This window comes from Falco naumanni, chromosome 6, assembly GCF_017639655.2.
Source record: "Falco naumanni isolate bFalNau1 chromosome 6, bFalNau1.pat, whole genome shotgun sequence".
In the NCBI taxonomy this organism is placed as follows: domain Eukaryota; kingdom Metazoa; phylum Chordata; class Aves; order Falconiformes; family Falconidae; genus Falco; species Falco naumanni.
Window position 1 is genome coordinate 91,461,213 of NC_054059.1, and position 23,186 is coordinate 91,484,398.

At 47.9% G+C, this 23,186-nt stretch overlaps 1 protein-coding gene across 1 annotated transcript; it reads left to right on the plus strand.

The window, feature by feature from the left end:
- The first annotated feature begins 1,577 nt into the window (after positions 1 to 1,577).
- MORN2 (MORN repeat containing 2) lies at positions 1,578 to 23,182 on the plus strand. Its single transcript, XM_040599488.1, is given in 4 exon segments — positions 1,578 to 1,958; positions 3,047 to 3,180; positions 17,937 to 17,986; positions 23,109 to 23,182. Coding segments are annotated over 4 exon segments (417 nt in total). The 5' UTR covers positions 1,578 to 1,799.
- The last annotated feature ends 4 nt before the right edge of the window (positions 23,183 to 23,186 follow it).

A 23,186-nucleotide genomic window follows, 5' to 3' on the forward strand; every position in this document is an offset into this window, starting at 1 on the left:
GCCGCTCACCGGCGCCCCACACCCGGGGACCCCCAGACCGCCCCGCCTGGCCCCGCCCCGCCTCCCCGCAGGGTCCCCATCCCCTCCTCCCGCCACCATCCCGGACCCCGTCCCCTGCACACTCCCCTCCGCTCCCCTCAGCCTCCTTCACGGCCCCCCGCGCACCCCCTGCCCCTCCGCAGGGCCGTTACGCCCCCCCGGGAACCCCACAACCCCGCAGACGCCCGTACCCTGCCCCCCGCTCCCACCTCTCCGCTCCGCACGGGCCCGGCGCAGCGCCCCTGACCCGGAAGGACCCACTTTTCCCTTCCGGGCCGCCGGCTACCTTAGCAACCGCGGGCACTTCCGCCTAGCAACCGCGGGCACTTCCGCCTAGCAACCGCGGCACTTCCGCCTAGCAACCTCCCCTGGCAGGCGGCGCGCACCCGAGCAGCGCGCTCATGGCGTGCGGTCCCGAGGTGCGGTGTGTTTGAACAGATATATTTGAATTTCGGCCAACAGTTGTAACGGTGACACTGGTTGGCCGTGTCTCCACGGGTGCTGCGAGTGTTCACAGCGTCCCTTGCACGCACAAATAACGACACGTATGGGAAGAAAATCTTGGCAGGGGCCAACCCCTTTTGCAAAACTGAGTGTATGGGATTAAAACGGAGGAAATCTGCACCAGTTTCAAGGTGAGGGTTACATAAGTGACCAGTGACTCCAAAGCTCTGCAGCGGGGGTGGGGAGGCCCCTCTGGAGACCCCCGGACATCTGCACGGTCACCCACAACGGCTGCCCCGGACCACATCCCATCGGGTCGTGACTGTCTCTGTGGACGGAGACTCCACAGCCCCTCCGGGCAACCTGTGCCAGGTTGGAGCTGAAAGCAAAAAGTTCTACTGACGTGCGGAATTAGACTCTATAACTCGAAAGTTATAAAGTAGGTATGTTTGTTGCGCGCAGATGCACGGGGGATCGCTCCTCCACAAGCCTGCATACCCGAAGTGACGAACCATCCCACTTTATACAATAAAACAAATGAATATTCAATTAACGCCTATACATATTCGTTACCTAAACCCCGCTTCGTATGTTAATTAGCTTATCAGTCCTTTGCCTGGAATGTGGTGGTCTTGCAGGTTTGTAGGTGATTCATGTCCTTGTGACCATCCCATCTCCTCCAGCAAGGAGACAGCACTCCCTCCCTCTAGATAGCCTTGGAATGTCTCTCATCTTTTTCTCATTCTTTTTCAAATAGCCCCTTTGTTAGAGGAAGAGGGGCAGGCGTCTCCTCAAAGCTGTAGTTGTCTCCTCAGAGCTGTGTGCCTATGTGACCAGACACCACACCCATGACCAGGCACCATACCCACATTCCTGAGCAGACATATACAGTCACACTCGGTGTCCATCGTCCCCATTTCACACTATTTCTCCATATCGCTACCAGCAAAAGCGGACTATTGCCCGAGTAACACACTGCCCTGGCTGCTTAAGAACCTCCCACAGACACAGCGAGGCTGCCCTGGGGGTGTTTCCTCAGGGTTCTTGCAGACAGCCACCACCCTGCCGGTCCACCGGGGTCTGCTCTGCCCCACGCCAGCTCCCCACCGCCCCCACAGCGGGCTCGGCACTGGTGGCAGGTTGGGTAACAAGACTGCTGCTGGCTCGCACTCCGGGCACGGCACCCAACGGCACCTGCTCCGGGGGCCCACCTCTGGGAGCCGTCTGTCCACTGGAGACGGAGGCTGCGCTGGGAGAAGTGGGGCTGTGCGACAGGACAAATGCATTGCACAGTCTCATAGGTTTTTGCCTCTCAGATGCTCTGTCTTGAAGTGAAAACACCTGTCTCCCAGCACTCTTGTTTCCTAGAGGGGGAGTGCAAAAGGACACCCAGGGGTGTGCTTGAGAGGAACGGTCATTGACTCCACACCAGTGCCAATAGAAATACATACATTGGCAGCTGGGAAAATGACAAGGTAATTTTAAGTATTCCTTCATTTTAAAATGTCTCTGGGTTTGGAGTGGGGCATGTCTCATCATATCCACCTTACAGAGGCACAGAAAGTCATTAACCTGAAAAGGATCAGACCAATGCCACAGGGTCTTCTTCCACCTGGGAATCTCGTCACAGCCCAGTATGAAGACTTGAGACACCTGGGGTCTTCAGATGTCCTGCTGCCTCTCGAGGCTCCTGCAAACACACTGGTCATTGCTGGCAGGCAGCCCTGGCGAAACACCCGGGCAGCGTCTACTGTGCTACCGTGAAAGCCCAGCATGGATGGGCTGCGCACAAACAGTGGGCTAGGCACGGCCCTGCTGCGCGGGCGTGTGCACCACACACACACCCCACAGAGAAACAAGAGCCCTGGCCAGCGACGGGTTCACTGTTGTTTGGCTGCCCTTGGTTACTGAGTCCCCCAGGAATGAATCAGTAAGTGTAGGAAAACTGCTTGTTTTGTTGATGCTGGAGAGGAGGCAGTCCTTGAAACAAGACAAACAAGGGTCTGCAATTAGGAAACAGCATCTTGTGGCTTTATTTGATCTAGTCTGGACTTTTTTTCAGTGTCTAAGAAGAATATCGGTGCCGTGATAAGAATTAAGATCATGTCACAGAAGTGCTTTACAGCGCAGATTTAAATCCCCAGGCATGGCTTAGTGGCCGAGGCTGAACAAATGAAAGACCTGTGCTGCATTGATCCACAGAAAGAAATTCCAGCAAATTTAATTAATCCCTCAGGCTGTCAGGGTAGATGAGTTATTTGCAGGGCTGGGGACAGCAGTTCTGTGCTGCATAGATTGTTAAGGTCCTGTAAGCCTACCAGCAGTGGAGGGGTTTATTGGACACTGTGGCTGGCCACAACCTTCTGAGCTCTTACCTGAGATCCTCGCAGAAGCAGGGACCTGTCTAGATCTGAAAGAACAGTCACTCTCCTCTCCATTATCATAGCTGCATATGATAGCAGACTCAAAGGCAGCAATCTGAAAGGATATTGTAATGAAAGAAAATCATGCTGTAAGCATAAACAGTAACCATTGCCTTTATCCTTCATCTCATTAAACGCAGATGAATGGCACTGGAAGGCTAGAACATCCTTCTGGGGCAATTTATGAAGGCGAGTTCAAAGACAAGTTTCACAGGCCTGGAACCTACACATTTCCAAACAGAGAGAAGTCCGTTGGACCTTTCAAGGAAAACAAGCATGTTTGAAATGGAAGAGTCGAGTAGTCTTCTCTATTCGTTTTGATTTCATAAGCTGTCAAGTACATATAAAATTCACCCAGCGCAGGAGTAGGCTTCTTTTGCTACCAGTGAAACTTGCACTGGGTATCTGAGATTGCTGATCCCAGTTGTATCCTTTTCATTAGATCAGCCAAAAGTCTGTGATTCATTCCCAGTCAGAAGTTTTCAAGGTGGTTATTCCACGCGCCCACCTTTTGTTACCACGTTTCTGGGCTCAGGCTGAGTTCAGAGAAATAGAACAATTCAGACCCCTTTCAGCGCTGTTGTTTCAAGCTGTCTGCCCACAGATGTGTGCAAAAATACAGCACTGATTCGCACTGATAGTTTGCAAAGTTTGTGTTTACTTATTTTTTTGAGGTAAAGTACAAATTTCAGAGACGTGGGAAAATGTGGAGGTTTACTTTAATTACTCAGAATAAAATATATTAATGGCACTCATATAAACATCAGCTGAGTTAATTTCTTTTGAATAAGGGTGTGTGTTTTAAATTGCTAAGATACCAGCTTTTCCTAAAACAAGAAGCTGATACCCACTTCATAATCCACAGAGCAGATTTAATGCGAAAATTAACCGTAAAAAAATGACATGAGGATGTTCATGTTTATTCTCCTTAATTACTTCTCTGTCAAATTTGCTAAGTTTGATTTAGGTTTAATTTTTCTTTAAGTACCTCCCCAGTCCAGTATCTGAAAAAAATCTAAAATGCACGTTTGTTAATGTGTGGTCTTTAATCAGAAAAAAAAGCTCTGTCTTGCCCTGCTGACCAAAAATAGTAGCCACAATAGTCCTAGAATGATGACCGATTTATTTTTAAAGGATCAGACACCAAATGAAATACGTGTTACAGAATGTACCTGGATACAAAATGGGAATCTGTATGACAAACGTTTTGGGAAAAAGTAAAGACATCTATTTCAATGCTTTAGAACAGAGTGAAGTTATGCCTCTATTACAGTGGCGTGTTAAAATGTGCTACAGAGCTTCTGTCTTTTGTTTTCATGACAAATGTGAATTCTGCACGATGTCTAAACCTGTGCGTATGCATCACTTCAGTGAGGGCATTCATCATTAGATCACCTGCACTGATTTACAGGCATTTTCCCTCGAAAATCTTAGGGTGATGCCTCCACTCTCCTGTGAAAATACAGCACATTGCAAAGGGGCCAGCACAATGCCTGTCACTAGCGGCTGATTTGTAGAGAAAACCAGCTGGTTCTGATTTGAACTTGTGATTTCAACAAACTAAAATGCTGACGTAGATACACCCTTGGCAGCAGAAATCCAGTCTTTGCCAGCCACTGCTGTTTTCACCACGGAATTAAGACTTCTCCTTTTTGACGCTGGTTTGTGACTGTTAACATGCACCAGACCCAATGCAGGCTATTTTGCCAAGTTTCAGCGTTGCTAGTTTCCACCCGCTTTCCTATTTCCTCACGGAAATAGGTCTCAGTTCACCAGATCACTGTGGCTTTCATGAGAACATAAATAGGCAGCACCATAGCAACTTGCTGTGGCTGCTGGGTGGCTTCATTTTTTAAGGGAAACAAATCTCCGCTGATTGATTTTCAAAGTTATTTTCCACTCATCTGCAAGGGATGCTGATGCACAGACCTTTCTTCTTTATAGCAGTTTTCAGCTATAATGATAAGCTTGATCACAGCTTTCAAAGATCTGCAAAAATATATGGTTTATGAGGACTGAATTCACACGGCATTTACTTTTTTTTTCTTCCCCACAGGAGGCTGTAAATCCTTGTACTGTGTCATAACAGCATGGAGCAGGATGGGGAAAAGGTAAGAGAGGATGGATTTTTACAGCGAGAAGATCACACAGTAACAACTGGAAGCACACACTCAGACATCTTTAAGATGCCCCTAATGAAAATCAGGATAAACTTCATATGACTTAATTCCTGGTAACTTCAAATCATGACTGGAGCTATGAAGTTTTGTGAAGCGCATGTCAGTAGTAAACAAAATTAAGTTACTTTTCAGACTGATCAGCTGAAGTCTTCTAAGTGAAAACCTTAAAGAAATTAAGTTGGATAGGGTGAATTTTTAAGTGGAACAGCTGATGACTAGGATTTTTTGATTATTTTTACTTGCCTTAGGTATGTCTTTCTCCCCGAGTTTCAAAAAAACCCTGTCATCAACAAATTAAGCCTAATTTATGCTCAACTCTTCTAACCTTCCCCAGAAAACAAACCTCACCACTCACAGAAGCTTTTACAAACACAGGGCTCATACGATCACGTTTACCCTAAGCCAGACTTGCATAGTGGGGTCTAGATAGAGAGCAGGTGCAGCTGTAACGTGGTAGTTACTCCTCACAGGTCAAGCCAGTAAGTGCCAGGCTCCAGTACCAGCCTGCTCAAGGACCATGCACCAAAGCTGCTTTTCTCTGGGAGGTGCACAGGAGAGTGCAGAGGGGAGACTGATTGCTGCCACTGGCCTATCAAAAAGTCTAATGCAATGAAAAATCTATTTCTCTTTTTGTTTGGTCGTCAAAGGTCTCTGCACTATGAATCTAAATACTTTGCTTTACAAAGCAGAAAAACTACTTTATAGTTAAAAATACCCACAACATACCAGTGCTGTCAGGAAAAAAATGTGTGTTGAGTCTTTGCTTGCCAGATACTTAATGGAGTTTTAGTAAATACCTGTCCTTGTCTCCATTTGCAGACACAGTGTACAAATGCTGTTCCTTCAGCTTTGCCTTCAAATATTCAGCTCATTTTGCTAGGATCTGGAAAACTCTTGGGCCCTGTGGTTTATTAGCAAAATGAAGAAACAGCACATTATCAGCAGGCTGAAACATACTGGGCCACCTGCAACAAAGCAGCTCATAGATTATTTGGCAATATAATGCCTTTCAGCCCTTCTTCTTCAAGCTGTCTGTAGAAAAAATTCCATTTGGTATGTTTTATTCATAGATTCATGAAACTACATGCTTCTCTTTTGATTTATTAAAAAAAATATTTTCTAGCTTGAGCTGTTTGTTGAATTCACAGGTATCTTTGACCCACCAAAAATGCACTTTCCAGAAGACCCCTTCAGAATTATAATTTTCATTTTGTTCAGTTTCATTGTTTTGCTCCTGAAATAGCCAGCTCCAAAAAAGAAATACATCTGTCCCCAGTCCCTGACTTCAGACATTGCAGCACCTGCACAGAGCTGCTGTTTACCTATAAGCCTATCCTTTCAGCTCCTTTGCTAGGACTCCGTAAGAATCACAGAATGGTCTGGGTTGGAAGGGACCCCAAAGACCCCCCAGTTCCAGCCCCCTGCCACGGGCAGGGTCACCTTCCCCCATCCCAGGCTGCTCCCAGCCCCGTCCAGCCTGGCCTTGGCCACTGCCAGGGATGGGGCACCCTCAGCTGCCCTGGGCAGCCTGGGCCAGCGCCTCCCACCCTCACGGGGAAGAATTTCTTGCCAATATCTAACCTGAATCTCCCCCCTTTCAGTTCAAAGCCAGTACCCCTTGCCCTGTCACTACCTCCCTTGCACAAAGCCCCTCCCCAGCTTTCTGTCAGCCCCTGTGGGCGCTGGCAGCTGCTCTGAGGTCTCCCCGGAGCCTTCTCTTCTCCATGCTGAACCGCCCCAGCTCTCAGCCTGGCCCCACAGGAGAGGTTCTCTAGCACCGCGATCAGCTTCACGGCCTCCTCTGGGCTCGCTCCAACAGCTCCCCGTCCTTGTGCTGGGGCCCCCTGAGCCGCCGCAGCGCTGCAGGTGGGGTGTCACAAGAGCGGAGCAGAGGTCATCACCACACATCACCACACGTATCTGTGCCGCACGGCAATTACACTGATTTAGGCCGTGCGGTTTTACATTTCAGTTCTCTGCCTGAAGGATATATTTGAAGCAGATCTTTGTCTTTTGGGGAGAAATTAGCCTGCCTTTTGTTACCGTTCCTCCTCCTTTATGTCTCCCTGCTCTTATGCTTTGGAGTAATTCACTGGACTGGCTCAAACCTTTTTCCTGACACCCCTGGCCTCGGGTTACCTGCGTTCTCCCCGTGCTTTCTTGACACCCTTTGGAGCAAAAAGCCCTGCAGGACCTTGGTGAAGAAACGGAGCAGCCATGGAGGGCTGCTGCCTCCCACTCACCCGTTTCCCTCCAAACCCTTACTTATTTTGCCTCAAAGGAAATTTTTCATGATCTATGGACAAGTGCTGGTGGTTGCTGCCCCCCTGCCCTGCTCCTTCGGCAACCTTGTTCTTGGCCCCTGAATGAAAGAAGGGGAGCCCTCTTGGCCCTGGCAGCCCTGCTGAAGCTATGCATGGCTGGAGACTGAGGGTGGCAGAGAAAGCGAGGTGGAGCTGGTCCCATCTCCCTGTTCCCAGCTGCAGGCTGCCTTGCTTGGGTGCCACAGGAGGTACTTAAGAGCCTTCGAGCTCAGGGAAGCAGCAGAGACCATATTAGCACTCCGCTCCCACCGCACAGCCCCCTCTGTCCGTCACTTCGCAAGACTTCTCACCTCCCCCCCCTTCACAGCAGCATGCAGTTCTAATTAAAAAGGAAGAAAGTCAGTATCGTCTTCTTCCAAGAGCACAGTCCTGATTTTTACATGGGCATGCAAGGATGTGACCTGAAGATTACATAATTAGAAGACATTTGTTAAGCTTGCGTTTTAAATCAGTGATTAGCATGTGACAGTCCCATCCTGGGAAACGTCAAGCCACCATTGCTCTTTCTCTCTCTCTCTCTCTCTCTCCTTTCTTGCACAGTGCTAATTCCCAACTCTGGCAACCGCCAGTGCTGAAGGATCTTCAACTAGCCTGGGGTAAGTTTAAAATATACTCGGCACGGGATGAAGAGTGGGATTAATAATACAATTTTTCATATTATTGGGAAAAGCTAGTCATAGCTATTTAATGTTTAATTTAATGCGCAGCACATAACATAGTATTTAAAGTGTTTTCCATCTTCAGTGCCCACAGTTATTTCCAGCTTTCTTCTAAGACTGTGTATGGAGATCTAGCTTCTTAGTGTGCTGGAGAATCTTGTAAGGATGCATTTATAGTAAGGTCTCTAAAATACAAGGTTAAAAAGACCTTTTTTTGCTCTTACCGTTTAAGAGCTAAATTGAGGTATCATGCTGAATTGAAGTATTTGAATGACAACTATGTTAGAGTTAGCTGGGAGACAAAGCACGAGAGTGATGAGAGTAAATCACTGATTATTTGCTTTCTTTAGAGGACTGGGGGCTGATCCCCAAGTGGGATATTTAAAACAGCCAGCAATCTCAGCCAGCAGGATTGAGACAATCACCAGGAATATCACAAGCATTTATTTAGGAAAATTGTGGATGTTTAACACCTGAAGCAGCAAAAGTGCATATGGATTACCCTGCACTGTTACCCATGTCATGATTTCAGAAGCAGAATGGGACAGAAAGCCAAACTAACAATAACTGTGGTCCACCAAGGCTAGGCTGTAAATGCTTTACTGAACTTTGCCTATTTGCATGCTGATGCTCAGGGTATTTGGCTTAACAAACGATCCTCCGCACAGCTGGTTGTTTCTCCTAGTTGTGCCATTCCCTATGGGGGTAGCGCTGGAAGGGTGAGCGTGCTCACACAAATGCAGTGCAGGCTGTGAGACCTGCCTCCCCCCTTCCCTTTCCTGGTTTGTGTGGGAATTCCACCCCTGCGCTGCCCCAGTGGCACCTTGCTCTGCTCTTCAACCCTGTGCCTGGGGGATTGCTGAAGAAGGCAGCCTGCTGGGCCCTCCCTGTCCATCCACACCTTCTCCCTCGGGGATCTCAGGGGAAGTAGGGGCTGGCTCACGCTCTGTTAACCTTCATATACTGCCTGCTCTGCTCCAGGGGGGCTGCAGTGGCAGCTGCTCGTACAAGGTGTCAGGGCAGCATTTTTTGCTGGACACCAACAGCCAGAATCATGGCTATCGCTAACGGCAGAAGAGACACTCAGCTCTGGTTCTTGGGCTCAGCAGATGCAGCTGCTGGAGGGAAGACAGAGACAAAAGGGGAAAATACTTCCTTTTGCCACAATGGAGGATTCTGGTGGTTTTAACACCCTGAAACTATTCTCTGAGCTTAGCTCCAGAGATGTCATTCTGGCTTGTTGATAGCTGCAAGAGGGTAAATGAGTTTTAATGCTCAGCTCTGAAGAAACAAGCGCGTCTCTGCCATTTCTGGTCCCTAAAGCAGGGGAGCCACGGGCTTGGGTTGCAGGCCAAGACAGTCTGCTGATGTATTCACATGAGTGGGTGTTGAGCCTGTCTGGTGGGGAGCTTGCAGAGGAACATCTTATTGATGAGGAAACTACCCTGTGTGGTGGGCTGGTGTATCAGCCAAACCTGCTGGTGTATCAGCCAAACCTTGGATTTGGTGTGGGTGGAGGCCTGACAGTGGTTTAAGAAAGCAGCTGCATGAAGGGCTTGTTCTCTAAGCCTGCTAATGTGCACATGCATCCACATATATGCATATGGGAAGGGGTTAAGGGTGTGGGGCTTGCTAGTACTGAGAAAAAAAGGTGAAGGGGTATGTGTTCCTTTTGCAGCTTTTAACTGCCTCAAGGGGGTTGTAAAGCAGATGGAGTCCAGATTCTTCTCAGAGGTGCACAGTGAAAGGCAAATTGACACAAGCTGCAGCAAAGGGAAACCCTGAGACTGGACGTTAGGAAAAATATTCTTCCCCAGGGTACTGGAGGGCCCAGAGAAACTGTGAAGACTCCAGTGTGGGAAATATTCAGACTGGAGCTGGACACAACCCTGAGGAACCTGATCTAGTTTGGGGTTAGCCTTGATTTGAGCAGGAAGTCGGACTAGAGATATACAAGTGTTCCTACTCACCTGGACTCTGCTGTGAGGTTATGACTTGTTTGCTGCCAGCAGAGACAAGGATTTGACCAAGCACCATGTGGGGCCAAATATCAGTCCTGTTTTACAACCCCTTTTTGCCCCTTTTAGGAACAAGCCAGACACCGTTCAGCCAACTCAGGCTGACTGAAACCCTTGTCCCTGCTGTGGACAGCATTAACAGCTTCCCCACCCAGCAGTCAGGGGGATCAGAGGACAAGCGTTTGCTCCAAACCATGGTGAGATGCACCTTCTGTTTTAGTGATGAAGGAGGACTGACTAGTTTTGCTCCATATGTTCAGCAGTTTAGAAGAACCAGGGACAGGCAGGCGATGTTACATATTCATGGAATCCAGCAGTGAGCCCTAAATGCCAGAAAGTAGCCAACATAACACAATTACTTAATGTAAAAAAGACAGAACTGAGAGGTGACTCAGGAAATTGCAGGCTGCACTACAGGACACAGAAAAGACAGTTACTCTCATAAAACAGGGAAGATTTTCTGGACCCACTTAACCAAGGTCAACCTACTTTGCAGTGCAGTCATATAGCAGAGTTCCTGGTGGTGCCTGGAGCAGGAGGGGATGGCAGCATCCCCAGTGTCCCAGTTTCAAAGCTGCACTCCTGAGCTCTGCAGAGGACAGACACTGTGCTCAAACATTGCCCTTGTCTGCAGGAATGTGATGTGGAAGCTCCTCAGTTAAATCTCCATGCTGTACGGGTATTGTTTTGAGCTTCCTCTATAAGGAAAAATCAATTCTGATACCCAGGAACCCACAGTGCTTTTATAACCCGAGAGATAAGATGAATGCCAAAGGGTTGAAAGTGCGTGAGAACAGAAGACAGGTAATGGGGCAATGACACATCTTCATATGAGCCCTTCTTCTACAAGTATAACTTCTCATTAAAACCTTATGTAGGTTATTTTTCTCCATATCAGACAAACGTCCTTCTTTGAGCTGGACCCAAGATGTTTCATGTCATCACCTGCAGCGTAGCAGAATGCCCTCCTGTGAGCATCTCTTAGATGTATCAGGGAGGTTTCCAAGTGATAGCGGAGGGTATAGCCACAGATGCTCTTTGTGTTGCATCCTTTGCTCTGAATCACTGTGAGACTGGACTGATAGCACAGACCCTGTGATCTGCTGGGGAAAGGATCCTGCTGAAGCGGGACCGAGACAGACACTCATGCATTTTGAGGTCGCATGTCTGGGAGGGGCTGTTCTAAGAGCGGAAATAGACAGCACTTGGTGGAACTGAATTATGCTTTAATTCTGGCTTTTCCTCACCTTGGATGTCTGCCATTGCAACCTGTTTACACATTGTTTCCTCATGCATTTCCACCCCCTGACTTCCCCACTTAAAGCTATGCAGCAGTATGGGTTAGAGATTCTCATTTTTGCAAGCTCCCACAATAAATGTTCTTGGTACCAGCAGGGTATGGTCACCCTGCCTTGTGAAGGCCGGAGGTATGAATGTCCTGTTATCACTGGAGATTTAGGGCTCCTCGGAATAATTCAGCAAGTTGATAGTAAAATTATAAAATCTTTAAGACAGGCTAAGCAGTTAAGTGTATTTAATGGTACATTAATATAACTAATGGTACATTAATATAACTAATGGTACATTAATATAACTAATTAATATAACTAATATATATAACTATAACTAATGGTACATTAATATAACATGATATAACTAATTATATCAACATATAATTGATATTTGTAATTATTATTATTAATAGTTAACAATTATATACTGTTATTTTGCTATAACTGGCAAGGTAAAACTTTAATAATATAAAAGCTGAATGGGTAAAAATATGTATATGTTCTTGTTAAAAAGAAAAAATTTAATGATTTTTCAACAAAAAGCTGTTTTCATTGTTTTCAGTGAAAATTTTTCTCACAGAATGTTTATGTTTCTATCATATCTGTTTTGCCCGTTTGTTCCTTTTCCCCCAATACTTTAAAAACATTTCTCAATTCTGAAACCAGTTCTCAGTCTTAAACATGCTGGTCCCAGTTCAATGGCCCACTAACAAAAGCCTCATGAATTTGCTATGGCATCGACTAGTCTAAACCTGCACAATGCTATGGCATCGACTAGACTAAACTAAACAAGCTGCAACTGAAGCTGAAGTTAGAAGTCTGTTTCACACACAGACCCAAACTTAGGTACCTCCTCCCCAAAGCTACTAGAGGGGAGCTTTAGTTGCTTTAAAAACGACTGCATATTTATGTGTTTCAAATAACATTCTTGCCATTCTTTGGAATAGCTATCAGAAAAACAGTTACTGGTTTTTTCTGCTGAAGAGGGCTGGAACAGCCAGCACAGGAGGTGAGGCTGAGGGGGTGGGTTTGTCCAGCTTGGGGAAGGGAAGGCTGGGGGAAGCTAGCCTGCCACAGCCATCCGCAACTCCCTAACAGGGGTTATAGACCAGACAGTCAGGCTCTTCTCACAGACACCGTGAAAGGATAAATTGCCACGGGCACAACGTGCAACAAGGGAAACCTTAACTGGCTGTAAGGAGAAAATTCTTCCCTAAGGGAGCAGTGCAGCCCTCGGACCCGCCCACAAAGTTCGAGAAGTCTTCAGCCTGGGAGGTATTCAGACTTTGACTAGATCTGGCCCTGAGCAATCAGCTCTAGCTTTGGGGCTAGCCTTGCTTTGAGTCAGGTAAGAACAGAGGTCCCTGCCCATCTAAACTCTGCCATGAGCCTGAGAGTCTTCAGAACAACACCCACCCCACCCCTTTTACACTATCAGCTGATAGAAAACAGATTTAATAAACGATTACATTTATCTCACTGTAACCAGTCATCCACCTAGAGGCTCTCCCAGCCTGTCTGTACAAAGCCCACATCCAAAGTCCTTCCACCTTTGCTCAAGTGTTCCACAAGATCCTCTGTCTTGAGAAGACAGCGGATCTTCTTAGGAGGAGACCTCATAAGCAGCTCTCTTACAAGTAAGTTTACCCTTTCATTAGTCATTGATTTAAAGAAGATGCTCAACTCTCAAGTCCCTTCAGCACTGTTCTGGAAGCCTTTTCAGTCCACACCACGCCCTCAGCAAAAGGCTGGCCGGGCATGCTGACCACAAGAGGCATCCCTCACCACAGCTCACAAATGCACAAGGGCATCGCCCCCATCTAAGGGGCCATGGTGGTGCCACCATTCTCCTCCCTTTAGAGTTCCACACTGGAAAGCTGTCAGGTCGAAAGTTTGTGGCCCCCAAGCTACAATGCTGACTGCACCAGAAGCAACGGCTTCTGCAGCGATTTCCTAAAGCCACCCAGGGCTCTTTCATCTTTTGCATCTCTCCCAGCTGTTTAATGCTCTGTGCCTTTCTCTGTGCCTGCTTCCCCGAAAACATGACCCCAGGCTTCTCTGAGACACCGCAGCTCTCCTAGCAGAGCTGCATCAGCAGTGCTCTGTGCTGTAATGATGCTGTCCCCTCCAATCCCATTAGCAAAGCTAACGATAACTCACATTGGCCTTGGGCATATCTATGTCAAACAGGAATGGAGATGGGAGATTATTCTAGAGTCCTAAACCACATCTCGTTTCCTGGTAAGGCTGGACAAAAGCAGACTTGAATTAAACCCTGGGGAGAGGAAGCATGGATGTGGGGCAGTGCCCATGCTGATAAGAAGCATGAGCTGGTGCAATCCATTTTTCTGGGGCTCTGCCTGCGTCATTAATCAGACATTATCTTAAGACTGTTCCTAAGTCCTAACCCCATTACTGGACTGATGAGATGCTTTACCAAGGGAGTGACTTGGGCACGGCATCATGTTCAGTTTGCCCTGGTTTCCAGAGAGGCTGCAACTCTACGCATCGAGGTGCCTTGCAGCACTCCTGAACCTCCAAAAGTCAGGGAGACAACTGACAGAGAAAGCAGGCATGGCAGTACAAGTGCCTCCAAAGTGCCCAGGATTGTGCAGCAGCAGCACTGTGAAAGCAGTACCTCCGTGGCCCAAACACAAGTTTGGAGGACATTTGGGGTGATTAGTTGCATAGCAAAAAGCTGGTTCTCTGATGCAGAGCACCCATGCAAGATGTTCATGTGCTGTTCAAAATACATCTCATTTTGCTTCTGTGTTCATGCAAGAAGCATCTTGCTGAGCAAATAGTCTCTGTGGGATTACACAGTACTTCTTAGTCACCCACATAAGCACAAATGGACTGGGGCTGGGAGGGAAGTGTTTGTACCAGCACCCACTCAGCTTGTGGAGGCACTGTGAACCCAAACAAACCTTTAGGATGCCTCATTCCCTCTCAAATCCCTCCTCCTCCTCCTTTTTCTTAACTTTGAGCATCTCCGCTCAATAAACCCTTTCTGCATCTTTCTGCACTCAGGGTTCAGACCTGCTGACCCATCACAGGGCTCACATGTGGGCAGCTCTAAGCCATGGGATGTTCCCAGTGACCAGCCAGAACCCTCCAGAGTGAGGACAGGAGTCCCTGCAACCAACTCTATAGCAACCATGGACTCAAACAAACAAGAAGGTAAAGCATCCTCTTATTTCACTTCTTTATAGTATGAAAGACTGAGGAAGAAACCTGCTGTCACATGACTTGTCTGTTTGCAGCTGCCAGCCAGCCCCCCGAGAGCATTTCTTAGCCATGGCAGCTGTGGGCAAACGCTCTCTTCTTTTAGTTTCACAGAAATATCTGGGGTTTGAAGTTTTTATTTCTTATTTTAGAAACACCTCCCTCTCCCCTCTGGAAAACAATCCTGTGGCATGTGTAATGTCCAACATGGGGAAGTCGTTCCCTCAGACCCACTTCTGCCTTGGGATGTACAGAGACCTCTGTCAAAAGGTCAAAAGCTATGTCTTACACGAGGGCACTATGATGAGGATCTGCTTCTCTCCCCCACATGCTCTGTTGCAAGGGGTTCTCGTTCACGTCAGTGCCGCAATGCAGACTTCAGCACCAACAGAAGCGCCAGGATGTGTCCAGAACGCGCTGCTTGCATGCAATCAGTCCTGCTACAGTCAGCAGCACTTCTAAGAAGTCTGCAGAACTCAGGGGGTTCAGGTACAGGGTTTTAGTGGTTATTTGCTTTAGATGTTCTTTTTGCAGAGAAATGTGGGGCTGGTGGTACTTGCTTTCCACCCCAAACCCCTTGCAGCATTGTGTTCTGCCTTGCCACCTCAGAGGCAACTGTGTCCATGTGGTGAGGAGCTCTTGAAACTATGAGGAGCACGGGAAGCAGCTTTAGGAGTGCCCCAACTGTCAGCTTAGGAGAGAGCCCGGACCACCTCTTTGCCTCTTAAAAGATGTTTGGTGGTGCTAACACTCATTCATGGCATAGGTAACAGAAGAGTTAATTTCTCTTTTACTATTATTCTAATTTGACTAAATTAGGTCTGTGTGCCTACCTAGGCCCCTGCGATACAGCAGGCTGAAAAGGAAATTAACTCAGGGATTTTTCCAATTAATTGGTATGCCCCCACGGGCTGTAAATGTTCACTGCAGAAACTGGGAGATAACCACCAACTTCCTTGCTTCCCACAGCGCAACTGTGAGAAGCCTCCTCTGCTCCACCTCTTAGGAGTGACTTTGTAGAAATGATATGGGTTTTGACTGCATCCATGCACAGAGTGCTTCTGCTTCTGCTCATGGCAAAGCTGGGAGGTAAAATCACAGTAGCAGGGATCCTCTCCTTTCTTCTGGTCTTGCTCAGGAGCAGTTCCTCGCTTTGAGTGTGTCCAAGGTCATTACAGACTGATCTGTATCTAAACCCAAATATCCCTACAGACTTCTGCAGGGCTTGGGTCAAGCCCTCAGTTACATACCAGACTGAAAAACACCCAAAGAAAATATGAGGAGAGACCATGGCTCTTCCTCGCTATGCTGTGCTTTTATGTGACGTCTCTTAGCCCTTCACAAAGCTCAGCATTCAATACATCCACCACTCTGCAAAACCAGCACTTCCTAGTCCTCACAGCATCTGGTTAGTATTGTGCTATTAATTAAGAAACATGTCCTCTTGCTCTTTTTGGGTCAGCCATTACCACCCCACAGTAAGAATCCAGATGTAACATTTGCATCAGAACAGACACGTACCTCAGTTATCTTGATTTGGGAGGATCGTGGTACACACCAGCTGCCTTCTCAAGCCTCAGCTCCAGACATTGTGAGAAAGCTTCATCGTCCACTTCAGGCCAGAAATCAGTTTCTAGCTGATTGGTTGCAGAGAAAATCTGAAAAAAAAAGACCCAGAAGAGCCAAAGCTGGAAATTAAAATAACCTGTTTGAAACTTGGGACGGTGCTGGCTGGCTGATGAGTTTTTATGCCAACCAGCTGGCAGTTTGGAGTCGTGGCTACTTCTCCCAGTTAGCCATCTGCCCCTTGTTTTTCCTGGGAGGAACCTCAGAGGATATTCCCCAGAGGGTCGGTGTCTGACCCTGCTACCCAGCCCCGTGGCTGCGAGCCCGGCCAGCGGAAGGAGGTGGTGGCATACGGGCAGAGAGGGGCACACGGCCTCTCCTCCTCTGCCTCACTTCCGCAGTTGCTGGGGAATTCGCTCACGGAATCAGAACAAATCCTGGAGACCAGAACAGGGCCAATTCATAGGTGCCCTTGGCGGTAACCCATATTCCCCCTCAGGGGTACAGAAATCAGAACGTAGCTGTGCCTTGTAAAGCTCTGACTTCCAGGCTTCAGCTTTCTACTTCATGTGCTGGCCAACTGCATAGAGTCCTCACTGCACCTTTTTAAACCTCTGCAGGATTGAATTTCTGTGGTCTTAAAAGGCCCGGGTGAGTAAGGCACCGAGCATCTGCAGCCAGCGTGGAAAGAGGGAGCCTGGCTGCCCCTAGAATTGGGCATGGGGTCACCACTCATGTCTGTGATTGGCGGCAGAGATGGTGAAGCAAATTGGAGGCAAGAGAAAACCCGCTTCATGAAGTGACGCTGCCAAGAGGGGTGTGTGTGGGTGGATGATACAGATGAGGAACTAGGTGGGTGACATGGTGTTTTCTGGGAGTGGTGGCCAGCCGGGGAGCCTGATGCACCAACTAACGTAGGAACCAATAGCCGTTGGAATGCAATTCTCTGAAAGTGCAATGGTAGCAACAACCAGCAATAATTTCTGTTGGATAATTGAAGGCTTCTGCACAGAAGAGACAATGTTAGATGAGGAAATAATAAAGACTTGGTTTCAATCAAGAACCCAGTAACGCCTACAGATCATGTCCCTGCAGTGTCCAAAACAGTTCTGCAAAATAGATATAAGCTCCTCTGTGAGCTAAATCTGTTTCAGAAATGTTAAGTCTAGCTCAATTGTACAGGATCAGATGGGATCACAATGCCACAAAAACCTAGGAATGATGAAACTGCTGAAAAGATGTATTGCTTTCGTGTTACAAAAGACATTGATTACTGCTTGGAATGTATTGTGACAAAACATAACTTAGGGCTTCAAATATACAGATCAGCCTTTTGTGGAGATAATAGAAATATGTACAAATATAGCAGAGGATAAAATCGACAAGTTCAGAAGAGAGATGGATCAATAATGCTTTAGGGGGGAAAAAACTGTGTTACTTAAGGCTGGTATACAGAACTGAACGTCGCAGGGAGCAATTCAGTCCTAATTACACACGCAAGCTTTCTTACCTCTTTGCATGGATCAGCTCTGGACAGGCACAGGACAGCAAATGAGGTGAATTTAATGTCTGATTTAGGTGAGCCAATCCCATTTTATAATTGCAGTTTATTTTACAAACAATATGGTGTTCACACCTCCTAAAGTGAGACTTGAGTCCTTTAAAACTGATTTGTACTTCAAGAGGGACTTCAAACCCTCTGTTCCAGTTATTTATAGCAACCATAATAAGTCATGTTAATTGACTGAAGTTCTTTATTCCCACAGGAGAGACTGAAAGTGTGCCTGTGAGTACCCCCGCAACACAGATTTCCCAGGTAAAGATGAACAAAATGCCCTAAATAACTCCAAGAGTTTAAAGAGTTACTAATAGATAAACAGTAGTTAAAGAGCTAAATTAGGTGGAAGGAAAAATGTAGGCACTTACAAGGAACATGGCAACTAAAATGTGCACACTGCATGAATAAATGCCATATATACTACATCTTGGGCCTCTTCTTAAAAGACACCAGTAAAATTTCTCTGCTCACAACCAGTTGTGTTTAGATAGGTGATTTGTGAGTTCAGCTAATTAACTATCTGGCATCATTAGCATCAATTACAGAATGTCAGTTCACTGGGCTCGAGGGAGATTTCATGGCTGAGCTCTGATGAGCTTTCACCAAACCTGATGAACCGTCCCAGGGGCAAGGATGTGCTGATTGACATGGGGCAGGGGTGTCTTCTCCAGCAGGAGGCCAAGTCTCCTGTGGGGCGCTGGCTTATCCTGGCAGCCTCACAGCTCCTCGGAGCATGGCGTGCTCTTGTTGCCTGATAATCCAGAGCAGCTGGGTTGGTCAGAGCATTGGGTCTTGTTGCATGTCTCTGCCTGGCTCCCCAGCCAGCAGCTTGGAAACCCTGTCTTTGAGCCCAATGTTGGCTCAAGGTGATCAGGACTTCTGGAGTTCTGGGGTTGCTCTTCGAGTTGACATTCTTGCTGCAATTAGCCCCCACGGATGCAACAAGATTGCCTGTACCACAGCCCAGGGAGCATCCTTCCTGTAAGATGCAGTTTCAGTGTTTCTACAGTGATGTTTCCTATGCATTTCCAGTCTGCAATAAAGTTTTGAGCACTTTAAACCTTGGCCTGGTTCAATACGGAACCATACCCCTGAACTGGAAACCCTGACTGTTTTGAGACCTTTGTCACCACCATTGCAATACTAATGCCCATAACTGCTTGTAAGCGCACCACAGCAAGTAGAGAAGATACTGCTTTCCATTAACTAGTCTGTGCTTCTCTTGCCTCATCCTCCTCGCCCACCCAGACAGCTCCAAGCAGGAGCTGTGACTGGGTTGCTGAAGGGCCCAGCACAGTGGATCCAACACGCATGGAAAGCTAGCAGACTGTTGGGACAGCGTGCTGGGAACACCGTACACATGTGAAAAACCCAGCTGAGACGTGGATACCCTAATGAGTCCTTTAAATGAAAGTTACCAGCTGCCTGTCCCTTCTGCTTCAGCGAGGGGCCTATGGACACTGCAGTTACCAAAAAAGATGGCACAGATGTGAAACAAGAGCTGCTGCTAAGTGCCTGCAGCCCCCGCTCAGTATCCCCATCCTTCTCTTCTGTCCTTACCCCTCCTGCTCTGCCTTTATTCCTACCTTCCTTGCCTAGGAATGTAAATACTGGATATAATCCTAGGGCCAGGTTCTCTTCCACTGTAAAATCAGCACAGCTCTGCTGCTTTCCCACTACAAGGCATGGCAAGCTTTCCTAATGCTTCGCTGTAGAAGCGCTGCCCTTAAACGCGGGAGTTAGTAGCTATGCTAGAAATTAGTTGCTCCGTGGTAAAAGCATGTATCATCAGATCCAGGCGTTGTGGCAAGTGTTGGACTTTATGCCAGATTAATTTTGGGCAGTGTCCTCAGGCAGTCCTCTTTCAGGTGACACAGTATTTACTTCTTCAGATCAGCCACATGAGAAAATGTGCAAAGTGATAGTAGATAAGCTGGGGGAAGTAACGCAGACAGAACTCCTTCATGGCCACAGAAGGTTTTGCTTTTTTCTAGGGTACAACAACAGAATTACCCCTGTGCAGTATTTCTTCATCACCAGCCTGTTTTCTAATGTTTTGACAGGCAGGGCCTGTTCTAGTGTAAGGGCCATAGGCAGCTGCCCGGGACAGCAGATGCAGATACCCACACCTTTGGAGACACAGAGCCCTGGACAGCCCGGATAGCACTGGGGGAGATATGTGGGGGGACAGGTACTTATGGAAGTAAGGATTCCCTCTCACCCTCTCAGTGGCAGCCAGGGCAGTAAACTTGGCTCACTGAGGCTCTGCCCTCTGCTTTCCATTCCAGCCCTTCCTTCTACAAGCCATCTCTGGCCATGACCATCTTCCCTGGGCTGCCTCCAAGTCTGAACAAAGCTTTAGGCTGCAGGGATGGTCACTACCTTTTGCAAACGGCTCAAATTGCTGGCATCCACCAAGTGGGGACGGGGAGGCTCTGCATTTTGCTGCCTCTGGCCCTGGAAGCAACATTAGTCCTGTCCACCCTATGGGGACAGCATAGCAAGTGAGACTCAGCAAAGGAGATTTCACAGCCATTATATTATATACATATTTTTTCTTAATACATATATTTATAAGAATAGCTCCACTCTTGCAAAGGAAAGTCAAAACCAGGCTGGGAAATGCTCCTTGTATGTCTTCTGATCTCACCCTTCTCCTCCCCTCTAGCCATCGTTACTTCCATGTGCTCAGAGTTCCCCCCTCCACGTTGGGAAACACTTCCTCCCCTCTCCAGGTGGACTTTGACAGAGTTCACATTCGCACTGGGCTGGAGGACAAGTGACAGTCACAACTGACTGCTCCCCAGTGTCCTACTAATCAGTCATGGAAAGAGAGGAGGAGGATCCTTCACTTTTCCACAGGCAGCTACCCACAGAGCACAGTGCAGTTGCTTGGTCTTGCTAGAGATTTTACTTGCGTGGTTTTTTTTTCACACAGCTGAAAAATATCAGAGCAGTAGGTAAAATGGGAGTCATGGCCCCCACGAAAGACAATCTGCTACAGATTCATGGTGCTGGATCCCTCACTGCATTGCTTTGTCAGGTTTGAGGGCCACACTCGAAAGGCAGGTGGGGGACGAAATGTGTATCTTGTACTAAATTATTTAGATGCTTAAATGCTTTTCTAGAACCGTTCTTGGACAAGTTCGAAGGACTCCCTGTGACCATGCAGATTCATTTATCCTCTAGACCAGGGATCCTCAAACTTTTTAACCAGGGGGCCGGTGCGGATGCAGTGGCAGGGACTCATCTGCGGCTGCTTGGTTTCCCCCCCCAACCCCCAGCGGGGGGGGGCAGGGGGGGTCTGTAAATACTGGGGGCCGGACTGAGGACCCTGGGGGGCCGTATCTGGCCCGTGGGCCGTAGTTTGAGGACCCCTGCCTAGGCACTAGTGAGTTCAACTTAAGTTGTTAAGGTGTGTTCCTTAACTTCCGCAACTTAAGTGTGTGTTTATTCCCATGATTAGGTGAGCCAGGGCAACACATTACAGTTAAACTGTTGCCATGTTTCCGTGGTAGTAGAAAATCTGTCTTTTATGGTATGCGTTGCACTTTAGAAACACTGAATTGGCTTGACTTTCCAGGGATTCACAAACCTGTGACATGTCTCCCTGGTCCTGTAGGCATGACCACTGGGGCAAGATACAAGCATGGGCTGATGCTTCAACAGCTTCCATTTGTTGTAGCAGCCTATGGGATTTAAAGGATGGGTTTTTACAGCTTGTCTTTAGAAATGAGCTCAAATTAAAATCCACAGCTCAAGCACCACGCTGCACTTAGCAGGAATTCAAAGATAGTGCGTTGTTCCTGGACCACTCCACTCGATTTTGGATCAAATTTGCATCCAATGCCACAAGGCCGTTTGTCTTTCCTTTCTATGCTCTGAGCACTGAGGGCAGTGGAGAGGGAGTGCTCAGGGCATCTCCAGCCGTACAGGCCCTGGCAGATGTGGCTGACTAGTGTTGCTGGCTGCTTTCATCCATCAAGTAGCAACAAAGGTTAACGCGAGTTTTCAGTGTCTGAAATAGCCACTGCAAGCTGCATGGGGCTGAGGGAGGATGTACCAGGCAGGAGACCCCCAGGCTGGGGTCTGGAGCACTGGGAAGGATACACAAAGAAACCAAGCTAGCACTGTGACTCTGAAAGCAGAGATTGGCCAACAGCAAGCTCCAAAATAACAACTGATTGCCTGCTCTTAGATGCAGAGGATATTTTAGTCCAGCCTTCAGTCCAAGTCTTTTTTTAATCTACCTGAACTCTGCTTTCACAGAGCTTTTCAGTGTACATGGACACCAAAGTCTCTGACGTGGTCCCTTTTTGCTGACTTTTGGTGATGCCTAGCAGCATTTTGACTCTGAAAACTCTAGATCAGCAGTGACTCCCATCCCCGTACCCTTCACAAAGGATCTGTCTAGTTTACTCCCTTATTGGAAGCATCTGAGGAGGATATGGCCAGGTTTGTGGGCAGAAACATTTAATTTTGGGCTTAATCTCCCCAGACATGGTTACCTCCAGGGCCAGCTTCCGGACTGCTCTGCTGCTAGCAAGGCTTGAGGCTGTGACATCTCCATCCTGAAGCAGATCTCTAAAATAGATACATTAGATAGAATAATACAGCACAGCATAGAATAGAACAGCATATTTCAGTTGGAAGGGACAGACCTGACAAATCACCCCTTTTCACTTCGAGGAAATTGTGTGATGCTGAGCCCTGACTCAGGCTGGCAGGGAGACTCTGCCTTGGCAACGTCAGCTCAGCGTGGAAGTCTGCCAAGCACCTACCTGTGAGCAGGGATGGGAATATTAGATTTTTGCACAGCTGCAGTACTTATATCCCCCCTCTTCTCCGGGCATGTATGTTAGGATGTCTGACGATGCTAAGGCCATCTGGCTCCCCCCCCCCCGCCCCCCCGGCTGATGTGTCAGAAGCAGTATGGCCACTGCCTCTCGTAGCAGCCATGGCCCCAAGAAGCTCCTCTAACCCTTCAGGCTGCACTCACAGGTCATAGGGTAAGAATCCCTGTGACACAGGTGTGTCACAGGAAGGTGTCCGCTGTGGCCAGGAAGGGTGGGCAAAAGCGTTGAACCAAGGGGTCTGGAGCTCCAGCTGGCCTGGGGAGTCAGGGTTGACTGCTGGAGGAGGGAATATGTCCCCAGCCTCTGCCCTGTCCCAGCTGCTGTCAGTACCCCTCCTCCTACCCGGGCAGCTCTGGGAACGCGTGTCCAGCCAGACCCAAGCGGGGACTGTGCAGTAAGCACGGGGGTAGGAGTGGGGATGTCAGGCAGGTGTCCTCTGTAAAGACACTGCCAGTCTTAACCAGAGGAGGATGGTGCATGCCATTGCCCTGAGGTATCGGAAGCCATCTCTGCTCCATTTACAGGACTCAAGCGCCTGAGTTCCCCGGGGTGGCTGTCCTCTTACCATCAGTGCTCCAGTTTTGGACTCAGTTTATAACCAG